This window comes from Dermacentor variabilis, chromosome 11, assembly GCF_050947875.1.
Source record: "Dermacentor variabilis isolate Ectoservices chromosome 11, ASM5094787v1, whole genome shotgun sequence".
NCBI lineage: Eukaryota > Metazoa > Arthropoda > Arachnida > Ixodida > Ixodidae > Dermacentor > Dermacentor variabilis.
In genome coordinates this window covers 49,826,244-49,849,994 of record NC_134578.1, presented here as the reverse complement: position 1 = coordinate 49,849,994, position 23,751 = coordinate 49,826,244, and the positions used below count along the sequence as shown (strand labels likewise).

General features: G+C 45.0%; 1 protein-coding gene across 1 annotated transcript; it reads right to left on the bottom strand.

The window, feature by feature from the left end:
- Positions 1–2,308: 2,308 nt before the first annotated feature.
- Positions 2,309–22,739, bottom strand: LOC142564138 (uncharacterized). Its single transcript, XM_075674997.1, has 9 exons — positions 22,718–22,739; positions 21,158–21,204; positions 16,224–16,271; positions 15,597–15,632; positions 14,794–14,896; positions 7,505–7,659; positions 6,217–6,270; positions 3,403–3,438; positions 2,309–2,542 (listed from the first exon to the last, which is right to left on the bottom strand). Exons 2-9 carry the CDS (start codon positions 21,158–21,160, stop codon positions 2,486–2,488), a joined length of 492 nt encoding a protein of 163 aa, XP_075531112.1. The 5' UTR covers positions 21,161–21,204; positions 22,718–22,739; the 3' UTR covers positions 2,309–2,485.
- Positions 22,740–23,751: the final 1,012 nt, after the last annotated feature.

Below are 23,751 nucleotides of genomic sequence, written 5' to 3'. Positions count from 1 at the left end.
CTCCACAAAGTAGGTGACAGCCTGCCAGGGCAAGTAGCCCGGCCCCAGATGGCGGGGTTCCCACAGGCCGTCATATCTGCGTAGGGGGAAAAATCTCAGTGCCCATACCAGCGAAGCTGTGTATGGGGGCCCCTTAATGGCGAACTGCACCTCCGCCACTGGTCGGCCCGGAATTGGACTATGATCTGGATCGGCCCACGTATGTGGAGCGCTTAACGCATGCTTCACCTCCGCCGCGGGTCGGCCCGGCATTGCACTATCTCGGGGATAGGCCCAGGTATGGGCAGTGCTTAACGCCTGCTTCACCTCCACCGCGGGTCGGCCCGGCATTGCATTATCTTCGTGATCGGCCCACGTGTGGGGAGTGCTTAACGCCTGCTTCACCTCCGGCGCGGGTCGGCCCGCCATTGCACTATCTTCGGGATCGGCCCACGTATGGAGATTTTTTTGCTCACAACGACACGAAAATTTCTTTGGAAGGCAGAGGTATACAGCTACGCTGTAAAAAAAATGCTCGAAGGATCAAAGCAGGGAATACAAAAGGGTATGCATGACGCTTGCAGGACTAAGAAGAAAAAGCCGGCCGTCATCCTCAATGTCCACTGTCGAATAGGTTGAAAAAGTTAGCGTCTCGCTATGACGGGAACGTTGTTTTCTCTGCGAAGAATAAGCTCGCCACCACTTGTTCAGCCGTGAGCAGGCGTAGTGAAAGGTCGAGCAGCCGCACTACAGATGGAAACAGTAGGTCTGGTTGCAGTGTTAATCAAGTGTAAAGAATTTTGTTTCATGCTCAGCTTCAGTGGTGTGTTCTGTGCCTTTCCCGTGTGAAAAAACATGTAGGCCACACTGGCCGATGTCATAACGCTGGGCTGAAATAGCATTACGATTCTACAAAAGGGATTGCGCTCACATATGTTACAATGCACGTGAAAGACTGCAATTCCCAGAGTAAATGCGCACCCAAGTTTGATTATACTCCAGTCATATATAAGCCCATATATCGAACAGTAAGAGAAGTTGTAGAGGCCCACGAAATAGAGAAAAAGGGGGCAGGGCGTGTCAGTCATTCTTATATAGCGCTTCATGACATTGAAATATCTTTTCTAGATACGACCTAACAGGTGGGAATTTTCTGCCGAGCTAACATCAATAAATATTCATTTTTTGTTGTTTCGTTTTTCGTTTATTTTTGCTTTTATGCCATTTGATGACGCTTGATGACATAGGACCATGTCGGGTTTTTATAATCTCTAACCTTCCGAGTAAACTTTCAATTGAATGTAGTGACGTGTTCTGTCTTTTCTTGTGCCTTAGTTTGTGTCCCAGTAGTTCCCGCTCTAAATTTAGTAATAATGTGCTGGCTCGTTTCTCCCCAGAAGGCCAAATGACTGGAACCACCCTGTTGCAGACATTTCGACCATCGCAGAACACCACCATCTTATTTATCTTTAGCTAACATTGTCGACTAAAAAGGAGTAGCCTTATTTTTATGTAACTCTGCTCTCTTACTTTAGCGAGAACTGTACAACCTTTGATTTTCGCCACCATTTCTTCAAATAACTGGCCCATTGATCTCCTGGCCGGTTATTTGAAGAAATTACGGCACAATGGAAGCGTCTAATCGAGAACTTACTGGCACGACACTTTCAAGAGGGCAACTCTTCTTCAGCCCTGTTTTAAGGTTTGTGTTGTCTTTAGTGGCGGTAGCACGGTGTTTCCGTGGCAGCGACTTGCGTCACTTTCGAGCATACTTGAAATAAAAGGCGGTCCGCCCACCCGGCCGCTTTTGGTGCACAGGAACTTGAACGCGGGGCGTGAGGGTTTTGCCGCAATTCTCGCGCCTGCGTGAGCGGGCCCGTTGGAGGACCGCAGCTGTTGAAGAGTGGGCACGTGTGAGGACGCTGTGGCCCTGAGTGATATCGAACCGGAAAAGGAAGTGATGATTGAACCCGGAATGGGCACGGAAATCGTGGGCGGTCCCGTACCTCGTTGCCTGGATCCCTTATATATACATTTTACAACTGCGCCAGGAAAACTGTTATGCCAGCTTCTATCTGGCTCCAGCTTCAACAGCCCAAACTATAGGGGCAGTTTTTACTCAACTGCGATGCTTTATTTTTGGTGAACCTTTGTGGGTTTGTGGGTTTTTTATAGCTTCGCTGTGCTTTCTCGCAGGTGCCCAGTGTCTCTTTGAAATTATATATTTGAGCTCTTGTTCCATTTGCATAGGTAGTAATCTTATAGAGTTGGTGCTCCATGGGACCAACCAAAACCTGTGATTTGCCGAAGTGAAAGGAGCAGCGCGCTTGCTCTTATTCTCGGTTTGAAGAGAAAAACGCAACGGTAAAATTTTTTGCTGCTGTCTCGTTTACTGAATGCTATGCTTTGTAATTCACATGTGCATACAGGTTATCTCTATCTAGAGTTCCTGCTGTACAGGATATAAGGCTTTGCCCGTCCTTGGAGGTTCTGGGTGGCAACTTCGTCAGTATTCCGGGTATTCCGGATACGGAAGTATTGGTATGATGCTAAAGTAGACGCACTGAAAAAAATAAAGGTGAAGGAAATTATTCACATCCAACGCACACTTTCGAATCTATGTGAAGCGAAGCCTTTGTGAAGAGTATAATGAAACGACATAAATTGAACGCTTTAGTGCAAAGCTAACTGGGATATTAGCACTGCTACGATAGTTGTGAAGTTCGATGAATATCACCGTCCACTATATGGCCGCCCGTGATGTGCGAAAGCTTTTGCACCACTTACGCGAGCAAATTTATCAAACTAAACCTGCTACCAGTGGTCCACCGTTACAATGGTACAGTGAAAGCGTTACGTTTAAATATATTCACACCGAGCAATGTGTTCGCTAATCTATTTTCTTCGGTTAGTCGCAATAAACTTTAGAGTAAGAACTCAACATAGACCAGACACGCTTTCAAAGATAAAAAATAGTCGAATCGGCCATCCAGCTAAAAGTCACAAAAGGCTTCGTAAAGGTCTAGTCGTTCAGCTTGAATTGTCGACCGTTCGCGGCGCCTAACAAATCCTCAGGAGAACCGGAAAGACCACCGACACTTCTATTGGCCTAGCTTATGCCACGCCTATACATTGTGGTTGCTATAGTGCGCCACTTTCTACCGCGCTACTATGCATGAATACGCGTGGGCTATCTGAAGTCAGAAAGGCGAATATTTAAGGTTGAAAGAAAAAAAGCTTCGACAATTCGACAGGCGAAATAATTCCTCTCGAGTGACCACATTTTACGTTTTCCGCTAATTTCTCGAAATTTACAGAAGGTGACAAACATTTTCGCGAACTGGTAAAAGCACGATGGCGTTATAACTACACATCTCTTCTCTTTTGAAGCATGGCGTAGGCGCGGAAATAAAATTTGCTTACCCTTAACAGGGCAATCAGGTCAACGAACGTCTGCCACTGTAGGAAAAAAAAAGAAAATTGAAGTCTTGTGGTGAAACGAACGTAAACATTTTTTTCCCTGAGATATTTCGCGTAAAAAAACGTAAGCGTTGCAACGAAACGCTCCACAATCACAACGCAATAATTACACGCGCCCTATTTTACGTGCGCAGCGAACAACTCTTCTCCATAAATTCTCAATGAATTTGGTCCTACGAAAAAAACACGCACACTTACAGGGCATCAACATTCAAACCTAAGACGTGGCTTGCACTAATCGGGCCTAACAGATATTGCATTAGCGTGTCAAAACTAAATCTAATTCCGGGGTTTTACGTGGCAAAACCACAGTATGATTATGAGTCACGTTGTGGTGGGGGACTCCGAAGTATTTTCCCAACCTGCGGTTCTTGAATGACTGAGTAAATCGAAGCACACGAGTGGTTTACAGACTGAGCAGCTGTGGGCTCATTTCAATAGTCGTTTCGGTTGGCTTTGTTGTCGGTGTTCGTCGCAGCTAGCCATCGCCAGGAATAAACAACAAGGCCAGTTGACGCTGGAACCGAACCCGGGCACTCTGCGCGGTAGTCGGCTACTCTGTCACTCAGCCTCGCCAGCGCTTGTTAGCGTGCAGCGGAAACAAGCCCTATACAGGCGTCCCAGCGCGCGAGGAGTCACTCGCTGCGAGATGCGCGCCGCGAAGCGTCTATACGTGCATGCTTTGCATTGCAGTTGCATATTATTACACCAGGGGGCACGCCATGTAGCAGTTGCGTAGGTAGCGGTACAAGGTAGAAGTTTTCAGGAAAAAAACGAAGAATAAGGAGACGTATACAAAAATGCTAGCATGAAAACAAAAACAAACATGTACAGCAGACCTGATTAAATCAAGCAGGCTGTATATGTGACTCTATGTCACAGCCCCATTTCAAAGGAGGTGCCAATAAATCATCATCATCATCATCATCATCATCGTATCGTGGCATTTGTCACGTCATCCAGTGAAAACACGGGTAATGCTGGAGGTGAAAATACAAGACGAAGGGGAAAACGAGAACAAGGGGAAAGCAGGAGCCAACATTTCGACAAATGGACTCGTCTATCTTTGCCTCGAGAAACGAAATCTACTTGTCGCAACGTTGGCTCCTCCTTTCACCTTGTTCTCAGTGACGTGATGTGCGCGCTCCGTAGCGTTGATACGTGCAAAATTTGCGTTCCAGTTGCGGTGTACTTCGCCAGCCGTCACGACATGTAGCAGTTGCATCGTATCGTGACAGGTGTCAAGGGACGCGACATGTGCTCCGCGTAATATGGATACCTGTGTTTACCCTTCGGTACACGTCGTGGCGCCTCCTGGCAAAGTACGGACCGCTGCTGAAGAAGCGAACCGTAGAGCTACGTGCGCGGCTGCAACCAGGCGACGTGGGGCTCAGCAGACCGCCGTGCAGAGGGCAGCACAAGCCGCAGCTCGCCGTCGACGCCGGGCGGGCCGTTCAATTCATTCTCGTGAAAAAGACTCCAAGACACTTCGCTGCGAGGACCCTCTAGTGCGTGCTCCCGAAAATGTAGCTCCTATGTGGAGCCGCTCCTCGAGCTTACGCTGTGACTGTGCTGCGTGTTTTTTTTTTTTTTCTTTTGCGTCATCGAAATGCAGCCATACACGGCCGGCGTCGAACCTGCCACCTATAGAGCTGAGCAGCCCAATGCCGTAGCCACTGGGCTACCGCTGCGGATCGCTGATAATAATAATTAATTACTGGGTTTTACGTGCCAAAACTACTTTCTGATTATGAGGCACGCCGTAGTGGAGGACTCCGGAAATTTTGACCAGCTGGGGTTCTTTAACATGCACCTAAATCTAAGCACACAGGTGTTTTCGCATTTCGCTCCCGTCGAAATGCGGCCGCCGCGGCCGGGATTCGATCCCGAGACCTCGTGCTCAGCAGCCCAACACCATAGCCACTGAGCAACCATGGCGGGTTGCTAAGAATGCCTCCTGCATTATCGAAAATTAAAAAAAGAGCTGAATATTCGAGGCATTTTTGGACTGCTCGTGAAATGCTTTATGGACAGAATTGTGAAAGTCTGTCAAAAGTATTCGAATAAATGTTCAGAAAAGGATTTCTGTGCGAGAAATGGTAATGTTATTTTCTGCAGATTTATTTGGAACCATTTGTCCTCACGATGAATGTTGTTTAGGTAAGAAAAAAATGTTCAGGTAAATTTACTGCAAACAAGTGTGATGCTTATATTATTTCGTGGTAGATGACGCTGTCCTCGTTACTGTAACTATCGCAAGTTAGTGTAAATGTTATAAAAACGCATGAAAGCTGGCAGAATAATTTCGTAACGTCTGCTGCCGGGATATTTGGTACATGGCTTTTAGAAATGGTTCTAGGCGCAAAATATAAGACACGGAGAGCAGAATAAAAGACACGGACAGGTGCAATTTTGTGCGCTCTCCATGTCTTATCTTTTGCGCCTAAAACCCTTTCTAAAGGCTGGCAGGATAAATGTAAACTACAAGTCGTAAATTAAGACCTACGCAAAATATGGTTCCTTGCTGCAAACTAAAAATCCCATATTCGCTAATTAAAAGATGACATCATGTGTAAAGATGATCCGTAGCGACGACATTATTATGTTTAGGTTTTGTCTAATCGCTGGTGGGGCAGTTGTCCAATTTTCCGTACTTGGGGGTGCAGTTAGTCGAAATATTGCTTTTTGACCACCCAAAGTATTTCATTTATAAAAAAGAACAAAAAGCAACCTACGGCAACGTGTCGCCATACTTACTGTGATGCTGTCTCCTTCCATGCAGAGGTTTGTTACTGTGTTTTTCTCAGCACACTTTCAAATAAAAGGAAAAGAAAAGAACATCGAATATCAGGATGCGAAACCTTTACTGGCTTAACTGCATTTGTAAGCAACATCTGTTTTCTTTTCTTTCAGACGACATAATGACACCGACGAAGCGTCCTACACCATAGCCGTCCTATGATGGCAGTGCATATTATCTGAATGATAGCTCCTTAAGGCGTTAGCCAAATATGCTTTAAAGTTTCGATATTAACGCAATGACGCCAGAGGGGATAGAATAGCGAACAGAGCGCTGAAGTGTCCCCTGTGTCACCCATGTCCCCTTGGGTGTGCTTGCGTTGTTATCAAAAGTTTAAAACATGCATGTTTCATCAAAAAGCCAACCTTACACCCTTCTGTTGGAAAAAGTCACCTGTTATAGCGTTCCTCATTGTTCTTTACGCGTTCTGTGTTCTTGTGATTTGAATCGTGAGGTAATCCGGCCTCGCGGTTGCATCTGCTAGCCTTTTGGTAAACTGAGCCCGATGTTTTCTGGAAAGCACAATTTAGTCGAATGATCGTTTCCCTAAAGGACATACATGAACAAACTCAATGTCAACCGTACTGGGGGGTACCCAATCATGATTAGTTGTCTGTCGCCGCCTACATTTTAGGTGCCAATGTGAGCGTGTTACTTGTTTTTTCATTTAACAACTAATTATATCCAGCGCTCTTCCCTGGTCCTTCTGAAGCTTTCTGGACGGATCGCGCAATAACCACAAAATGCACACGACGATGCACATGCACAGACAGTGTGCGTCTTTTAGGTTGTTTTCTGCGGTTATTGCGTTATCTATAAGTGTGCATTAGCAGCTAGCCCAATCTTCAAGTGAGAAATTTTCCTCATGCGTTGAAGTTCGATGTGCTTGCTATATCAAGTGTAATTCTAACAGTGATGCTACACTCTATGCAATAAATATTTTGTATGAACAGAAGCATGTATTGGCTAGCTGAGATGATAAGGAACTGGGGGCCCCACGAAAAGCGTTGGTCCCAGCTTCAATCGCCTGGCTAAGAATTATTAAGGAAGCACGCAGCTTTCTTTCTGAAAAAAGCTATCTGAGTTTGTTCAGTAGCTTCCCATGACTCTCGGGTGTAAGACAATTTTACCCAGTTTATCAGAAAGTGTCCAAGCGAAACGAACAGACTAACATACGCGAAAAGTTCTAAAAGTGAAAGCTGAAACGTAAGTTACATTATACCGACTATCGATCGTCTCTCTTACATTTCCCAGGCCATTGACATCAGGAACACTCATAGTAACTGGTGCTGAGCAAGTAATCGTCACCATATCCAGGTACTCCTCGCACGTGTAATTGAATATTTTCGCCGGAAGAGCATATCCATTGGAGCACCACCGCACAATGAACTCTGTAACAGCTAGAACAAAAAAAAGAAGTGTCAGCAATGAATGCGAAACAAAGGCTCGCAACTGGACCGGCCGATTCACTGATATTAAAAACGGCTAGACCGCTTAAGCAGTAAGTTGACCGTACTTTATTCAGATTATTAGAATTGGGACAAAACGAGGAAGTCTGCCACTCAAGCTGCTTATGATTCAAGTAGAACAATCCCCTAAAAATCTCGATAGGGATTGACGGGTCAGTTAAGGCGTAAAGTTAGAGAGACTACGTGCCATACCGAAGCAAACGCGGAAAAAGAAAATGACTAAACTGCAGTGAAAATAAATCAGTGTTCAAATCACTAATGTCGTAGCACTATACCTGTTCCCAGAAGCAACCATTTCAGTCAAGTAATCGCAGTGCTCTCCTAATTCTTACTCGTGGTAAAAGACATTCACTGTCACCGCGCTTCTTCTAGCGCACAGTATCACATCTTTCGCTTGTATTTGTTTCACGGTGGACTTTGCGGTCACAGAAAAAAAAACATTCCGGCTGAGTCCACCTCACGATGAACGTCGACGTTAATGCAATTAGCATTGAAGCATTGCAGCGACACACCGTATTGATGAATTTTTCGTTTCTGTGTAGCCAGCTTCTTCAACATTCTGTTAGCGACATCTTCACATCGCTGTAGCGCCACCTTCCTTTCTCAATATACGCTCTGGTCCTATTCTGTTCACTTTCTAGTGCCCACTCATCTGCTTCTGAAGCCCACCTCTTTTACGTCTCTGTAGCTAACTTCTTCAATTTTCGATTGCCGAGTTCCTCACTTTTTGTGTCTCGTTCTGCTTGTCTATGCGGGACACCTACCCCGTGGAACATACCCATTCTGGAGGAATGGCCAAGAATGTTCTCATACCTAATGACACATGTCCAGTTCCACATATCCGCTGGCCAAAATTGTCTATTCTTGCACAAACTCGGTGGCCTGTGTTCTCTATTCCGAAATTGTCTATTCTTGCACAAACTCAGTGGCCTGTGTTCTCTATTTCGAAATTGTTTATTCTTGCACAAACTCGGTGGCCTGTGTTCCCTATTCCGAAATTGTCTATTCTTGCACAAACTCGGTGGCCTGTGTTTCCTATTGCGAAATTGTCTATTCTTGTACAAACTCGGTGGCCTGTGTTCCCTATTCCGAAATTGTCTATTCTTGCACAAACTCGGTGGCCTGTGTTCTCTATTCCGAAATTGTCTATTCTTGCACAAACTCGGTGACCTGTGTTCTCTATTCCGAAATTGTCTATTCTTGCACAAACTCGGTGGCCTGTGTTCTCTATTCCGAAATTGTCTATTCTTGCGCAAACTCGGTGGCCTGTGTTCTCTATTCCAAAATTGTCTATTCTTGCGCAAACTCGGTGGCCTGTGTTCTCTATTCCGAAACTGTCTATTCTTGCACAAACTCGGTGGCCTGTGTTCTCTATTCCGAAATTGTCTATTCTTGCACAAACTCGGTGGCCTGTGTTCTCTATTTCGAAATTGTCTATTCTTGCACAAACTCGGTGGCCAGTGTTCCCTATTCCGAAATTGTCTATTCTTGCACAAACTCTGTGGCCTGTGTTCCCTATTCCGAAATTGTCTATTCTTGCACAAAATCGGTGGCCTGTGTTCTCTATTCCGAAATTGTCTATTCTTGCACAAACTTGGTGGCCTGTGTTCTCTATTCCGAAATTGTCTATTCTTGCGCAAACTCGGTGGCCTGTGTTCTCTATTCCGAAATTGTCTATTCTTGCACAAACTCGGTGGCCTGTGTTCTCTATTCCGAAATTGTCTATTCTTGCGCAAACTCGGTGGCCTGTGTTCTCTATTCCAAAATTGTCTATTCTTTCGCAAACTCGGTGGCCTGTGTTCTCTATTCCGAAACTGTCTATTCTTGCACAAACTCGGTGGCCTGTGTTCTCTATTCCGAAATTGTCTATTCTTGCACAAACTCGGTGGCCTGTGTTCTCTATTTCGAAATTGTCTATTCTTGCACAAACTCGGTGGCCAGTGTTCCCTATTCCGAAATTGTCTATTCTTGCACAAACTCTGTGGCCTGTGTTCCCTATTCCGAAATTGTCTATTCTTGCACAAACTCGGTGGCCTGTGTTCTCTATTCCGAAATTGTCTATTCTTGCACAAACTCGGTGGCCTGTGTTCTCTATTCCGAAATTGTCTATTCTTGCGCAAACTCGGTGGCCTGTGTTCCCTATTCCGAAATTGTCTATTCTTGCACAAAGTCGGTGGCCTGTGTTCTCTATTCCGAAATTGTCTATTCTTGCACAAACTCGGTGGCCTGTGTTCTCTATTCCGAAATTGTCTATTCTTGCGCAAACTCGGTGGCCTGTGTTCTCTATTCCAAAATTGTCTATTCTTGCGCAAACTCGGTGGCCTGTGTTCTCTATTCCGAAACTGTCTATTCTTGCACAAACTCGGTGGCCTGTGTTCTCTATTCCGAAATTGTCTATTCTTGCGCAAACTCGGTGGCCTGTGTTCTCTATTCCGAAACTGTCTATTATTGCACAAGCTCGGTGGCCTGTGTTCTCTATTTCGAAATTGTCTATTCTTGCACAAACTCGGTGGCCTGTGTTCTCTATTCCCAAATTGTCTACTCTTGCACAAACTCGGTGGCCTGGGTTCTCTATTCCGAAATTGTTTATTCTTGCACAAACTCGGTGGCATGTGTTCTCTATTCCGAAATTGTCTATTCTTGCACAAACTCGGTGGCATGTGTTCTCTATTCCGAAATTGTCTATTCTTGCACAAACTCGGTGGCCTGTGTTCTCTATTCCGAAATTGTCTATTCTTGCACAAATTCGGTGGTCTGTGTTCCCTATTCCGTAATTGTCTATTCTTGCACAAATTCGGTGGCCTGTGTTCTCTATTCCGAAATTGTCTATTCTTGCACAAACTCGGTGGCCTGTGTTCTCTATTCCGAAATTGTCTATTCTTGCGCAAACTCGGTGGCCTGTGTTCTCTATTCCAAAATTGTCTATTCTTGCGCAAACGCGGTGGCCTGTGTTCTCTATTCCGAAACTGTCTATTCTTGCACAAACTCGGTGGCCTGTGTTCTCTATTCCGAAATTGTCTATTCTTGCACAAACTCGGTGGCCTGTGTTCTCTATTTCGAAATTGTCTATTCTTGCACAAACTCGGTGGCCAGTGTTCCCTATTCCGAAATTGTCTATTCTTGCACAAACTCTGTGGCCTGTGTTCCCTATTCCGAAATTGTCTATTCTTGCACAAAGTCGGTGGCCTGTGTTCTCTATTCCGAAATTGTCTATTCTTGCACAAACTCGGTGGCCTGTGTTCTCTATTCCGAAATTGTCTATTCTTGCGCAAACTCGGTGGCCTGTGTTCTCTATTCCGAAATTGTCTATTCTTGCGCAAACTCGGTGGCCTGTGTTCTCTATTCCGAAACTGTCTATTATTGCACAAGCTCGGTGGCCTGTGTTCTCTATTTCGAAATTGTCTATTCTTGCACAAACTCGGTGGCCTGTGTTCTCTATTCCCAAATTGTCTACTCTTGCACAAACTCGGTGGCCTGTGTTCTCTATTCCGAAATTGTTTATTCTTGCACAAACTCGGTGGCATGTGTTCTCTATTCCGAAATTGTCTATTCTTGCACAAACTCGGTGGCATGTGTTCTCTATTCCGAAATTGTCTATTCTTGCACAAACTCGGTGGCCTGTGTTCTCTATTCCGAAATTGTCTATTCTTGCACAAATTCGGTGGTCTGTGTTCCCTATTACGTAATTGTCTATTCTTGCACAAATTCGGTGGCCTGTGCTCTCTATTCCGAAATTGTCTATTCTTGCACAAACTCGGTGGCCTGTGTTCTCTATTCCGAAATTGTCTATTCTTGCGCAAACTCGGTGGCCTGTGTTCTCTATTCCGAAATTGTCTATTCTTGTGCAAACTCGGTGGCCTGTGTTCTCTATTGCGAAATTGTCTACTTTTGCACAAACTCGGTGGCCTGTGTTCTCTATTCTGAAATTGTCTATTCTTGCACAAACTCGGTGGCCTGTGTTCTCTATTCCGAAATTGTCTATTCTTGCGCAAACTCGGTGGCCTGTGTTCTCTATTCCGAAATTGTCTATTCTTGTGCAAACTCGGTGGCCTGTGTTCTCTATTGCGAAATTGTCTACTTTTGCACAAACTCGGTGGCCTGTGTTCTCTATTTCGAAATTGTCTATTCTTGCACAAACTCGGTGGCCTGTGTTCTCTATTCCGAAATTGTCTATTCTTCCACAAACTCGGTGGCCTGTGTTCTCTATTCCGGAATTGCCTATTTGGGCACATACACGGAACCCCAATTTGGCGCGAAGGAGCTTAGAAGTGGACATCATACCGAGAAGTGCGTGCAGTTCCCAGTGTTGATCGCATGAAAAGTAATTACGCGATTACCATACTTAGGGTACTTGATGCTCTTGCAGGGGTCTGTCTGTCTGTTTTTGCCTATGTTGTCTACCAATGCCTGTAATTGCACAGGGCTGTCGCGCATAGGGGGTAGTGTTTGAAACCAACCATTGCAACAACTTGGGTTCCTGGATATGTGGTACTGGGTACGTGCCACAGCTCAGTGAATCTCTTTGATGCCAACTTGACAACCGGCAACAAGGTGCAACAGTGTATGTGCCAAATTTTAATGAAACTCTTCAACGACAAGTTGGGTCACTAAAGTATGTGCAACAGGGTATGTGCAACTACTCTTCAACGAACTTGTTTTACTTGGGTCACGGGGTATATGCGTCTGATTATGTACCATTGCGTTGCGCTGCTCTTCAACGAACCCGCTGACGCAAACTTGGGTCACTGACTATGTGCCGCTCTTGAATTATATAAAAAAATCTTCTCGGTGATGGGTGGAACCAAAGCAGTACCATATACTTGTAGGCTCAGGAAATTTTTCAATATATATTCCCGCATGTGCCATACGCGGACTTCATGGCGGTGCTGCCAGATGGCGCAGTGTGTCTAGAGGCAGCCAACCACAGGGTAATTGAAGGTATAAACAGAGAACAAGAGGTACTCAAAAAGAAAGTAAGAGAAACAGAGAGAGTGAATTGGATGCGAAGAATGAAAATAAACCAATGCCAAACACCATTAATACCAAATAAACCAAATACAAGAATGAGAAGAAAGATTAAAAAGTTGGTCACAAAGCACAAATGAGAAGAGGACTACATCAGTTTATTAGGGGACGTCTGCATTAGTACAACCTCGGTGCGTTTACTTGAAAAAGAATTTTCATTTCCAGGTCGGTCACCATAGATGCGATATCTTGTCTTTTCATGCTCTGTGATTAGCGATGCTGTGGTTGCGCATGCTCTGCTAGCCTTGCTGGGACTACACCGTTTCTAATAAAGCTCAGTTGATAGTCCAGTCGTTGTGGTGGCAACCTCTCCTGTTGTCCTTTATGTTTTTTGGCTGTTTTTTTCCCTTCAACTATGTACCAACTGGCCCGGATTTCAACCCTTCTGAGAAGAAAGAAATAAGACGGGAAACCGTGTGCAGCACAAAGGGCGGTGCCTTGCTAATTGAGGATAAAGCTGGTTGCCTAAGGACAAAAACATTAGCAGGGAAGAAGTTTGGGCGTGTTGGTGGGATACATACGAACTGGGATACATAGCGCAAGAAAGACACAGGGACAAGCAGGAACACGGGACGGGCTCCCGTCCCGTGTTCATGCTTGTCCCTGTGTCTTTCTTGCGCTCTGTACCCCAGGACAAAAACATACCGGAGCAAATGTTCGCAACAAGATGAGGCATGCTGGCGCTGCGAAAAATCCGGAGACCACTCAGCACATCCTAATGGAATGCGAAGGGATCCACCTAGTGAGGCCCGTAGGTAACGTACACCTTCCAGAAGCGCTTGGATTTAAAGTGGACGGAGGCTTCAAACAGTCAGCAGTAGTGATCAGCAAGATACATATAAAGTATTGGCGGAAAAAGAGCAGGGAGGAGATTGATACGACAGGAGGCAGAGGTAGCGGTACAAGGTTGATAGAGAAGTTTAGAGGAAGAAAAAAAGAAAGGTTAAGGAGATGTAATGCAAAGTTGCTAGAATGAGAAGCGTGTATAGGAAGGAAGGAAAGAGAAAAGCAGAAGGCAAGGAGGTTAACCAGAATAACGTCTGCTTGGCTGCCCTACACCGGGGGAATGGGAAAGGGGAGAACAAAGATGACAGGGAGAGAGAGGCCGGCAGGAAAGAAGGAAATCAGCGGTGAGTTCACTGACGCGTGTGGTCTAATAGTAATCGCACTAATAGTCACAGACGTTCACGCAAGCCAGTCGTTCTCAAGAAGCACAAAAGAGCCTTCACCACTTTATGAGCCGACGACCGATGGTAGCGGTGATCCAGCAGCACCTGCACGCAAAGCGGCCGATTGTCCGGCTTTTGGATAGCGTTAGCAAGTTCTTGCCTTTCTGAGGCATATCGTGGACAGTGGCACACCAGGTGGTCGATATTTTCTTCGGTGCCGCAGACCTCGCATGCAGCATTGTCGGTCACTCCAATTATAGTGGGGTGTGCCTTTGTGAAGGCAACTCCTAACTAAAGGCGACAGAGAAGCGTAGCCTCACGTCGAGGAAGTCCGAATGGAGGTCGGAGTTGCAGTGAGGGGTTTAATCGATGCAGTCGTGTAAGTCTTAAGTTTGGCGAAATCCACTCGGTCAGTGAGAGACTGCGTGCATAGCATACCTGAATGACTCAAGGAGGCTAGGCGACTATTTATCCCTGCCCCGTTTCTAAGGGGATGACAATAAGTCACCATTATGATCATCATCATCATTAGAAGCGCGAGAGGAGCCACGCTGGGTACACGCCTTATATATGACGTGTTTCAGTGGTCACTAAATTGCTTAGATGCTAATATTATCACCGTGGACAGTTGTGAGATGGGTTCTGCTAAGATTTTTTACAGGTTGGCAATTTATACCTGTGCCTGGGCAGATCGTGAAATTATATATATATATATATATATAGATATATGCATATAAACCAAGAGTCACCTGTGTTTGCCTCCTCGTCAAAGTCTTTGAGCCACGCCAAAGTTTTTGAACAAGTTCTCAGTACCACAGAACAGACAGGACAGAAACAATAAAAACACAAAAGCGAGCGGTTAACAACGTACCCAGGCTTTGGTTGCGATCCTCTTCGGGGAGCGTGGCCGCCACGGCATCGTTGAGCACAGCCGTCAGGGCTTGGACTTTGTATTCAGCGTCGTAGTTTGTGCACTGCAAGAAACCATTTAAGAGTAAACCGATAACCGCAATGAACTGCTGCCAAGGCTCTGGCATCTTTACCAGAAACATGACAATGACGAATTACTAATAGATAGCTAGCTTCAGACTCCTATTATTTCCGGCATGTAAAACATAACGTGTAAGAATACTGTCTTTCTATGGGAGCAGGTGACGCTTTTCCCAGTTACATGACATCCTGCTGCACTTTTGTGGCAAATAACTGTACCTCAGGGTACATGTCCTTCTTTTTTTTAAATGGGGCAACGTGCGTGTGCGCACGATATTAAACCCCCAAGCTGGAGATATCCTAACACTGCCAATAAAAATTTTGTAACTGATAGGTTGGTGTTAGTGAAAAAAAAAACAAATGTGCAGGCTTTTTCCCTAGCAAGTAAAGGCCTGTGGTCAGCGTAACTAGAAATAGACCTGTATTACTACTTCTGTACCGCTTGAAATTACCCAAAATGTCTGTCTTCAAAGCCTGTTTCACAAATACATAACCAAAACAGATCAAAGACTACCGCCTTAAACTGCCACGCGCATATCAAAGCCATTTCGACAGAACTCGGCGAGAATTTTTGATATGGCGCACAATCATTTTCGTAGTTACTCCACGTTTCTCTATAGGGCACATGTCTCTGTAATAGATGACGAAACAGATAAAGATCATTCAATTTTTCGGAGTACTTACGTTGATCAATCCGCGGACATTCTCTGTCTCGTTTTCCTGCAACAACAAGAGGCGTGCGTGATTATTAATTTTCTTGCAGGGCAAAAAGGGGGGGGGGGGCGCGACGCACCTCTGCGGCCAACGTGGAGATGAGATTAGGCTATTACGTGAAAATTCGCAAACGCTAACTTGCTTATCCGGTAAATCTATAGTTAGCTGAATAAACAAACAAAATAAAGAGAGGTCCGCTCGCTGAAATTTTTTATTCTATGGGCTGAGCCACTACAGAACGCTCAACGAAAGCGCAAGAGAGTGCAGGCGAAGCGTGACGTAAAGAAGCCGGCATGTGTTCTTATGCCCTGTTCCGTTTTCGCTGTTTTTCGTTATGACTTAGCGGCTTTCAAAGTTGAGGATCTTTCTTCAGTACGAATTACACGTCAGACTATTCGGAGCTGGGATGTCATCATGACTAAACATAGCAAAATCCTTCATAGGAACGATTGGCATAGACAATTGCGCTAAAATCAGAAATGCGCTTTATTTGATTGTACATATGTGGTTAGTTATTTTTCGCTGTTTTTTTGCACTCTCCGTGAGGTTTCTTCGGACGGGCAACGTTTTCCAGCCTGAAAGAGATAGTTGACTTACGTTGAATGGTGTGCAGATGTCAAGGGGCTGTTGGTCGTAGCAGTGGGTCTGGTAAAAAAATAAGCGACGTTTCAAGTGTATAAGTGCAATGACGTTGCCCAAAACTGTTCAGATGATAAACAAGGTTCCCAAGGAGTCTGCGTGACTGTCATGGCAACAATGAAAGAGACGCTTGTTTTCCTTCTGCAGATATCTGAAAACAACGTTTATTCCTCGCCGTAAATAAATATAATATAGAAATTAATTTCTTTAACATTGTTTCTCCGTAGGTTATTTAATAAGAGAATACACTCCTGAAACGTTGTTTGAAAGGTCAATAAACGTAAGAAATCGATCTTGACTGCTGGATCAATATGCCAGAGCGTTAGCATATGACTTTTTTTCAAGATATATTGCTTCTTCTTTCACACACTGCTTTTTAACATTTGATTTAACTGTTACATACCTGTTAATTGAAGATCTGTATTTGAATGTAGACAAAATGAAAAGAATACTGTATCACTCGTGTTGATCACACTCTATTGTACTTATTTTATAATTTGCAAATGCTCCGACCATTATGTTATCTACTTACTGAATACAAGTAGTCTTACATGAGTTATAGGACCTCTGTCTGCACGTTTGTATGCAATGCGCTAATTAGTTAGATTGTATTAGTAAACAGAGAATTGAACTGAACAGCTAGACGTTTCTTTTATATTAAAATATTGCCTAATTGCAGGCACAATCGAGATTAAAGGGGCTCCACTATTAATCCGTAATTCAAAGCACGCTTGATGATTGAAGTCCCTGACGCGAAGAAGCCCATTCTGCACCGAGAACCTGCAGGTCCTGCCCTGCCGAACGCTGCCGCCTCCTTTGAGTCATAGACCCGCCCATAAATGGTGCTTCAACAGCACGTCGAGCAATAGCGATTTGAAGAGACACCATGAGCACTAATTCTGTAGAAAAATCAAATTGAAAAACGAATTCAGAACCAGTCCCAATTGTGCAAACTGCTCGTTGTCTCATGCTGACGTGCGACGTAGCTTTTTTTAGTTGTTGACTACCCTCTATCGCTTATAAACTGGACATTGGTTGTCACTCGTGCGCTAGTACCTTACGTCCAATGTGACGCCGTCGCTGTGCTGCTTTCTTACGCGGTTTTCTCGTTCGAGAAAGTTATCTGTCCTCTAAAAGTGTTGCTTCGGGATCCTCAAAGCGCTAATCTTCCACGTAGGAATAACTTAATTTATATGCTGAGTCTTCCGCTAAATAACTCTGAAGAGAGAGAGAGAAACGAAGGAGAAAAGGTAGGGAGTTTAACTAAGGACGTGCCCGGTTGGCTACCCTACACTTTCGGAGGGTAAAGGGAATAACAGATAAGGAGAGAAAAGAAAAATAATGCTCATTCACAGTCAGTCGCAGAGGAATCTCCACTGTCACAAGTGTTCATACAATCCAATGTCCTTCAAGAAGCGCAGAAGGGCTTTTGTTGCCTTTTGCATGCAAGAATTCATAGGCCATGGTCCAAGGATCTTTACTTCTGAGAGCACTCTATTATCTAGCAGGTTGAGCTTCGCTTGCAAAGTAGGTGAAATAACTGAACAGAATAGTTATTGATGCGTCATGATTGTAGCAAAGTCAGTTAGGACTGTCTCTGAGGCATTTGATCACGTGTCTTACAACAAGGCAATTGCAAAACTTCTTTCGACATTAGGTGATATTACCATAGTACAATGAATAAATATTTACTTATCTAACCGTCAGCAGTTTGTTCAGGTAGGCAACAAAAAGATCCTCATTAGCACCTGTCTCGCCAGGTGTACCCCAAGGCAGCATTTTGGATTCTACAGTGTTTCTAACGTACATAAGCAATTTACCATTTACATGTAAGAAAATGAGTGTTTTTTTCCTCAGTACTTTTGTTTTGCTTCTTTTGTATCTTGGCTTTCTTTTTGTTGTTGTTTATTATGTACGCGATGGCACGCTTGCGTTCACGTGAGCTCCGAAACTCCCGTAATTAGCTGTATGTAGATTAACAGGCATGCTAGATGGGCGTCAGGGGCTTGGTGCACTTGTTAATATGTTGCAGCACCGACCTTCAGGTTACATGTACGCGTTGGGCGACGTACGCCTTTCGGTTATGGCCTCCGAAATGTTTAACACATGTGTACAATGAATCATGTGGTCACTCGCGATGACAACTGTTGCTGGCGCTGAGGTGCACCGAGGCAGCCCTAAACACGTGCGCAAGGCTTTACCTTGTGTGATCTCCAGAGCACGAATGTTGATCTTGCATGTATTTGACACAACTGAGACTTTAACGCAGAAGTCCCAGGAATGGTACCCTGTACAGCTGCATCATAGAATGGACTGGTGTACTTCAGGTTTTTCCCGCACAGATATTTGAATACCTGAGCAGTGGCATTTAACATTCAGACACATGTAGCTGTCGACTCTCTCAGAGCGCACATTCGCCAACTGTCATGGATCCTCGATGATTACTTAGCTTCCCTACCAACCGAAAGACCTCAAGCGACCTTTTCAAGAGTGATTAGGGCTCATGAGGAGTGCTTAACGTCGTCTTATATACCAGCGGCGAAGCCTTCATCTCCCCTGTGACACCTGCGACAGCCTCAAGTGAGCTTCGCTATTTGCGGAATTACAAAGGAGTCCAATCATCCGTTACCGGCTCTGAAGACAGTGACGCTCCTGTTACTGTAGCAGGAATGTCATGAACGCATATATATATATCCTCACCTGCCAGTACAACTGCCGCATTCGTTGTTCCTGTTAAGCAGATTACAGTTCAATTCAAAGAGTCATACGTGACTATACCTAGGACGGCAGAAGTTGCAGCCCTACATGCCGCTATGATCTACGTCTCCGAAGAACCGGTACAGAAATGGGTCACATTTTGTGACTCTAAGGCAGCCCTTTGCAGTATCAAGTCTGTCTTTCATCACAGAACATACGAGTAGATGATATCCGACATCAGGGAAGTACACAAGCACGCTCTGGGAACAGTGCACAACATAATCTTTCAGTGGACTCTTGCTCACTGTGGCATTGTCGGCAACGACTTTGCTGACAGGGCTGCCCGATCTGCCCACGAGGACATCCAGACGCGTCCAATACCTATGGCGTGGACGGCCGCTGCCAGGTATGTTCGCCTGCTTGCACTCAAAAAGTCACAATACTTCTGGAGTTCAAGTGCCTTCAATTGCCGATTGCATAAGCTGTATCCTTTGCTACGGCTGCAACTTTCGTCTAGCATTTCCCGCGTCGAAACAACCTTGCTGTCCCGCTTGTGGCTGGGAGTGGCGTTCACGAACGCTTACTCCTATCGTATGGAAATTACCGATAGCCCAATGTGCGACTCCTGTATGGGCGAGGAAACCATCGAGTACCTATTCGTGTACCTGTCCTCGCTACAACGTACAAGTGCCTCTCTTCCAGGACAACTTTAAACCGACTGGACTCGAGACCGTTCTCTGAGTCAAAGATACTCGGACAGTGGCCACGCCCGTCACTGGCACAAGAAGCGATTCGTGCACTAGTACAGCACTTGATGTGCGCCGGTTTAAGAGACCGCTTATGTTGTCCCTGTGCATCCTTCCACTTGCACTCAGTGCTCTCTCTCTCTCCCTCTTTCTATTCCCCTTTCCCTTACAGCTAGTGTAGGGTAGCAAACGGGAAGCTCGTCTGGTTGACCTCCCTGCCGTTCCTCCCCTTGCTTCTTCTGTCTCTGAAAACGAATTCCTTTTTCGATGCTCCCAATTTCATCTGCTGCAATACCTGACCCTCCTGCTAGGATCTCACTTGAGATTGGCAGTATTGCGAAATAAATATCTACATAAATATGAAATTTTATTCGAAACACATACAGCGTGCATCCAAGCCACCAGGCGATTATCGAGACATACAAAATGCGCTGCTTATATATCAGTACCCTCCCCCTCCCTTCCTTGGGTAAGTACATTCCTTCTCACAAGGGAGACAGCATATAGCACGTATTTTGACACATAACGTGAAACAGAAGATTCACACTTCACCCACTATAAACAATGAACTATTCGAGTCCGCTTAAAAATTATTATGAGCGTCTTTGCATATCGTAGCGCAGCTAGATTACTCCCACATTTTGCAGTGGCTGGCAGCAAAGGAGGAGATTTCAAAGGCCAACTGCTGCTAAACTTAACTTAGGCAAAATTAGTAATAAATCGGTGCTGGTATATGCTATTTAAGCAATCTTGACGAAGCTGCATTGTTGGTTTTTTGCATAATTTAATCATTAGAAGCTTAGCACCCAAGTAGACGACGCACGCACCTGGTGGTTAGCGGCTGTGACGTCCGTTACCCACCTTCGTCTCCGAGAATTTTTCAGTTCGCCGAGGGCTGCCGTAGACGGTTCCCCTTATAGTCTCGGAGGTCATGCCGAGGAGTCACGCGACCTTTCATGCGTCACTTGCGGCCAGCGGTAGTGGCGACGTTTTTTCTTCTTTTTTCAGTTGCGGTATCGAAAAGGCCGTCTTTTGCGAGCCCTTTGTGACGCATCCACTCATTTTGAAAACATAAAATTCTGCACAGAGGCCGTTCTGTATGCACAATAAATGAATCTACTTATTTACTTGGGCCAAAAGTTGGATACAGTTGACCGTTAATGAAGAGAAAGGACGACAGGTTGACTGGAAAAGCGTGTCTCTAGCCTGCGTAACCTCACACGGGAGACAGGTAGATGGCAGGTGACTGCTATAACACAATGAACTATATACACACAATCTAATACGCGGTATGGGCACTACGGACGTACTAAGCGCGGCAGTAACACGTTCACGCCAGACTCCCTTGCTCAAACTTCGCGCATTGTTAATCACCCCACATACGTTGGCTGGCAGTACACATTTGCACTGCAATATTGAGATCCAGCAAACATGTGAGAAAGGGCTTACCATGTTAGCCGTAAGGAAGTCGGGTGCAGTGATGGTAATGCAGGGCGCTGCAAGGAACGGAAAACTAAAGGTAAAAAAAAGACGTCAAGTATGTTGTGGTTGAAACAAGGTAGTCAGAAACGAGTACAGCCCACGCACAGAGCAGGATAAGATCGTCATTTCCAATTTTCACATGGAGAAACGGAAGCTGCTCTTCAAATAAGACTTATTAAGCCATGAAGTATTGATTATTTTTCAGAGGAAAGTTTCAGCGGTGCTCTTTATGCCGAATTTCGGATAGTTCAAGCCCAATTAACATATCCCGCACAGGACGAATGGTGGCACGTTTATTAGCGTCCTCTCATTACATGTTGCGACCACCTTACAAATATTTTTGCCAGCTGGAATATCGTAGTGTCATGCCCACTTTCAAGCCCAATGGTTGTTAAAACATGTTTTACGAGTATCGTGTTTTTCAAGTGATATCTGGTGCCGCATTATAGCATGCGGTGGTGGCACTTGCACTGCAAGAATCGCAAGCATTGCTCGGATGGTAACACGAGAACGTTTAAGTATTCCGTGAGCGCAAGTTGTCTTCGAGAAAGTGAACTCGAGCAGACCTATTGTCGCATCGCGCTCTGTCTGTCAGAAAATGAAGGTGGCATCACGCATGTCCGCTATGCGTATGAGTACAGGAAGTAAATTTGTCAACCTTTAGTTTTATGTTTTGCACGTGTGTGTTTCCTGTCTCCCCCCCCCCCCCTCTTTTTTTTTTCTGTTGAGTGATCGTAACTTCTGTAGCTCGGTGATGGAGTGCGGACTGACGGAACAATTGTTTGGTTTACCTGTCAATATTAGTGCACACGGTTTGCCGAGTTAGAGTCACCTGTGTTGTTATTGTTATTAGTGCATCCATAGACTTCTGCTTTGTGAGCACAAGCCAGGCACTATTTTCCGCAGTAAACGCTCATGTGCTTGCATTTTTGTACGCTTCAAGGAAATCTCACGTGAACATCAGTTTCTCACGAAATTGCTCTTAAATAGTAGACAGATTGTTGAAACGCCTGCTGCAGTGCATGTTGCCTTCTTATTGACCTCTCCTTTTGGCTTTACAAATTCTGTGCATTACCCTCCCCCCCTACACACACAAGCACGCACGCACGCACACAAAGTGTTAACAAGTATCATTTGCCTAACGTGGTCCACAGATTCCACAACTGGTTGTCTGCGAATGTCTATGGACGTTGCACGAAGAAAAAAATTTCAACACTAAGGCACTCAAAGATGACACTCTACATCAGGTCAGACTATAAAGAATGAGCTAAAAATTCTATTTGCATTCTATAGTGTAAGTTCACATCTACGGATTTCTAGCGCAGAAAGTAGAAGGCCCAGTTCAATTTGCTTAAATTTACCACCCGAACCGCACCACTCGCCGGTGAATCCACAGACGTCAGTGAATCTTTTCTCGTAATTCGTTTTCTCGCGCTAAAGAGTTCCCCTCGCCGGCGAACTAGCAGTGAAAATCCATGACGCACGGATAAGCTGGGGTAGAAATTTCGGGAGGGCGCTAACACCTACCTTTCAATTTGAGTATATCTTTTCTTTTTCAACCTTGGGCATAGGGTTCGTTGACTTAGCTTCTCGGCGTTCTGGAAGCGCAATTTGTATATAAATCTTAGTATTCGTCTTTTTATACCCCTTAACTCCACACGTTGTCTGTAGATAACTTATAATCTTCACTGCAAAAGAAAAAATTAACGGCACTACGGCATCCCCTCGCACGTGTTTTCCCAGGATTAGGATGCAGATTTATGCGTTTGTACGACGGGAGAATATAGTTGTTGTTGCCTCAAGAGCGAGGATAGTGTTAGTTTGACTGAGTGCGTTTCGTCGTTTGCTTCATTCGCAGGCTGCCACAGGGAAAGGTTTTTTTCATGAAGTTTCTTACCAGTGTTGCTAGAGAGAACTCTGGAACGGCGATCGTTCGGCCACCACGATAACGGTGCTTGGCACTTGAATTTGTTTAATCTTCGCACGTGTGGCTTCAAGAGTTCTTCTTAGCGTTATTCATTACGCTTTATCTTCTTAAATTTGAAAGGATTTGTACTTTTCTAAACAGAACACGGAAATTAGCCTTTGCCCATATGCATAGCACTGTGAAGTATTGCATTTATGACACAGCATTCTTTTTGTAAATTGAGAATAGCAAAGTCCTTTGAACACAAAGGGTAGAAATGTAGGCGAATTCGTCTGCTGCCCTGCATTGCCATGCCGGCTGAACTGCCATACGTGAAGATCGGTCCCCAGACACAGTGTTCTGAGTTCCCTCTGTTAAGTATTACAGGAAAATCTGGGCTTAGAACTTAGAAAGTTCTCCTTAGAAAGCTGTAGAACGCACTTGCGAGGGAGTGCGGTGGCTCTAACCACTTTACTGCATTGAAGCGTGTAGTTCGATAGTTGTGCTTCAAAAAAGAAAAGATAAATGAAAAAAAGGTGCACTGGATGGTCTTCACTGATTCTGACGCCAGCTTTTTTAAAGCGAAGCTTTCTTTGCCTCTTCTCGCGACTTTCCTGTCGGTGCTGCTTTTGTGGTCTTGCTCGCGCGCGCCGCT

Excerpts from the sequence above, each read along its gene's own strand:
- LOC142564138 (XM_075674997.1), bottom strand. Across the intron at positions 15,633-16,223 it reads ACATCTGCACACCATTCAAC|GAAAACGAGACAGAGAATGT; the intron begins GTAAGTCAACTA and ends TTGTTGTTGCAG. Across the intron at positions 3,439-6,216 it reads TGGAAGGAGACAGCATCACA|TGGCAGACGTTCGTTGACCT; the intron begins GTAAGTATGGCG and ends TTTTTCCTACAG.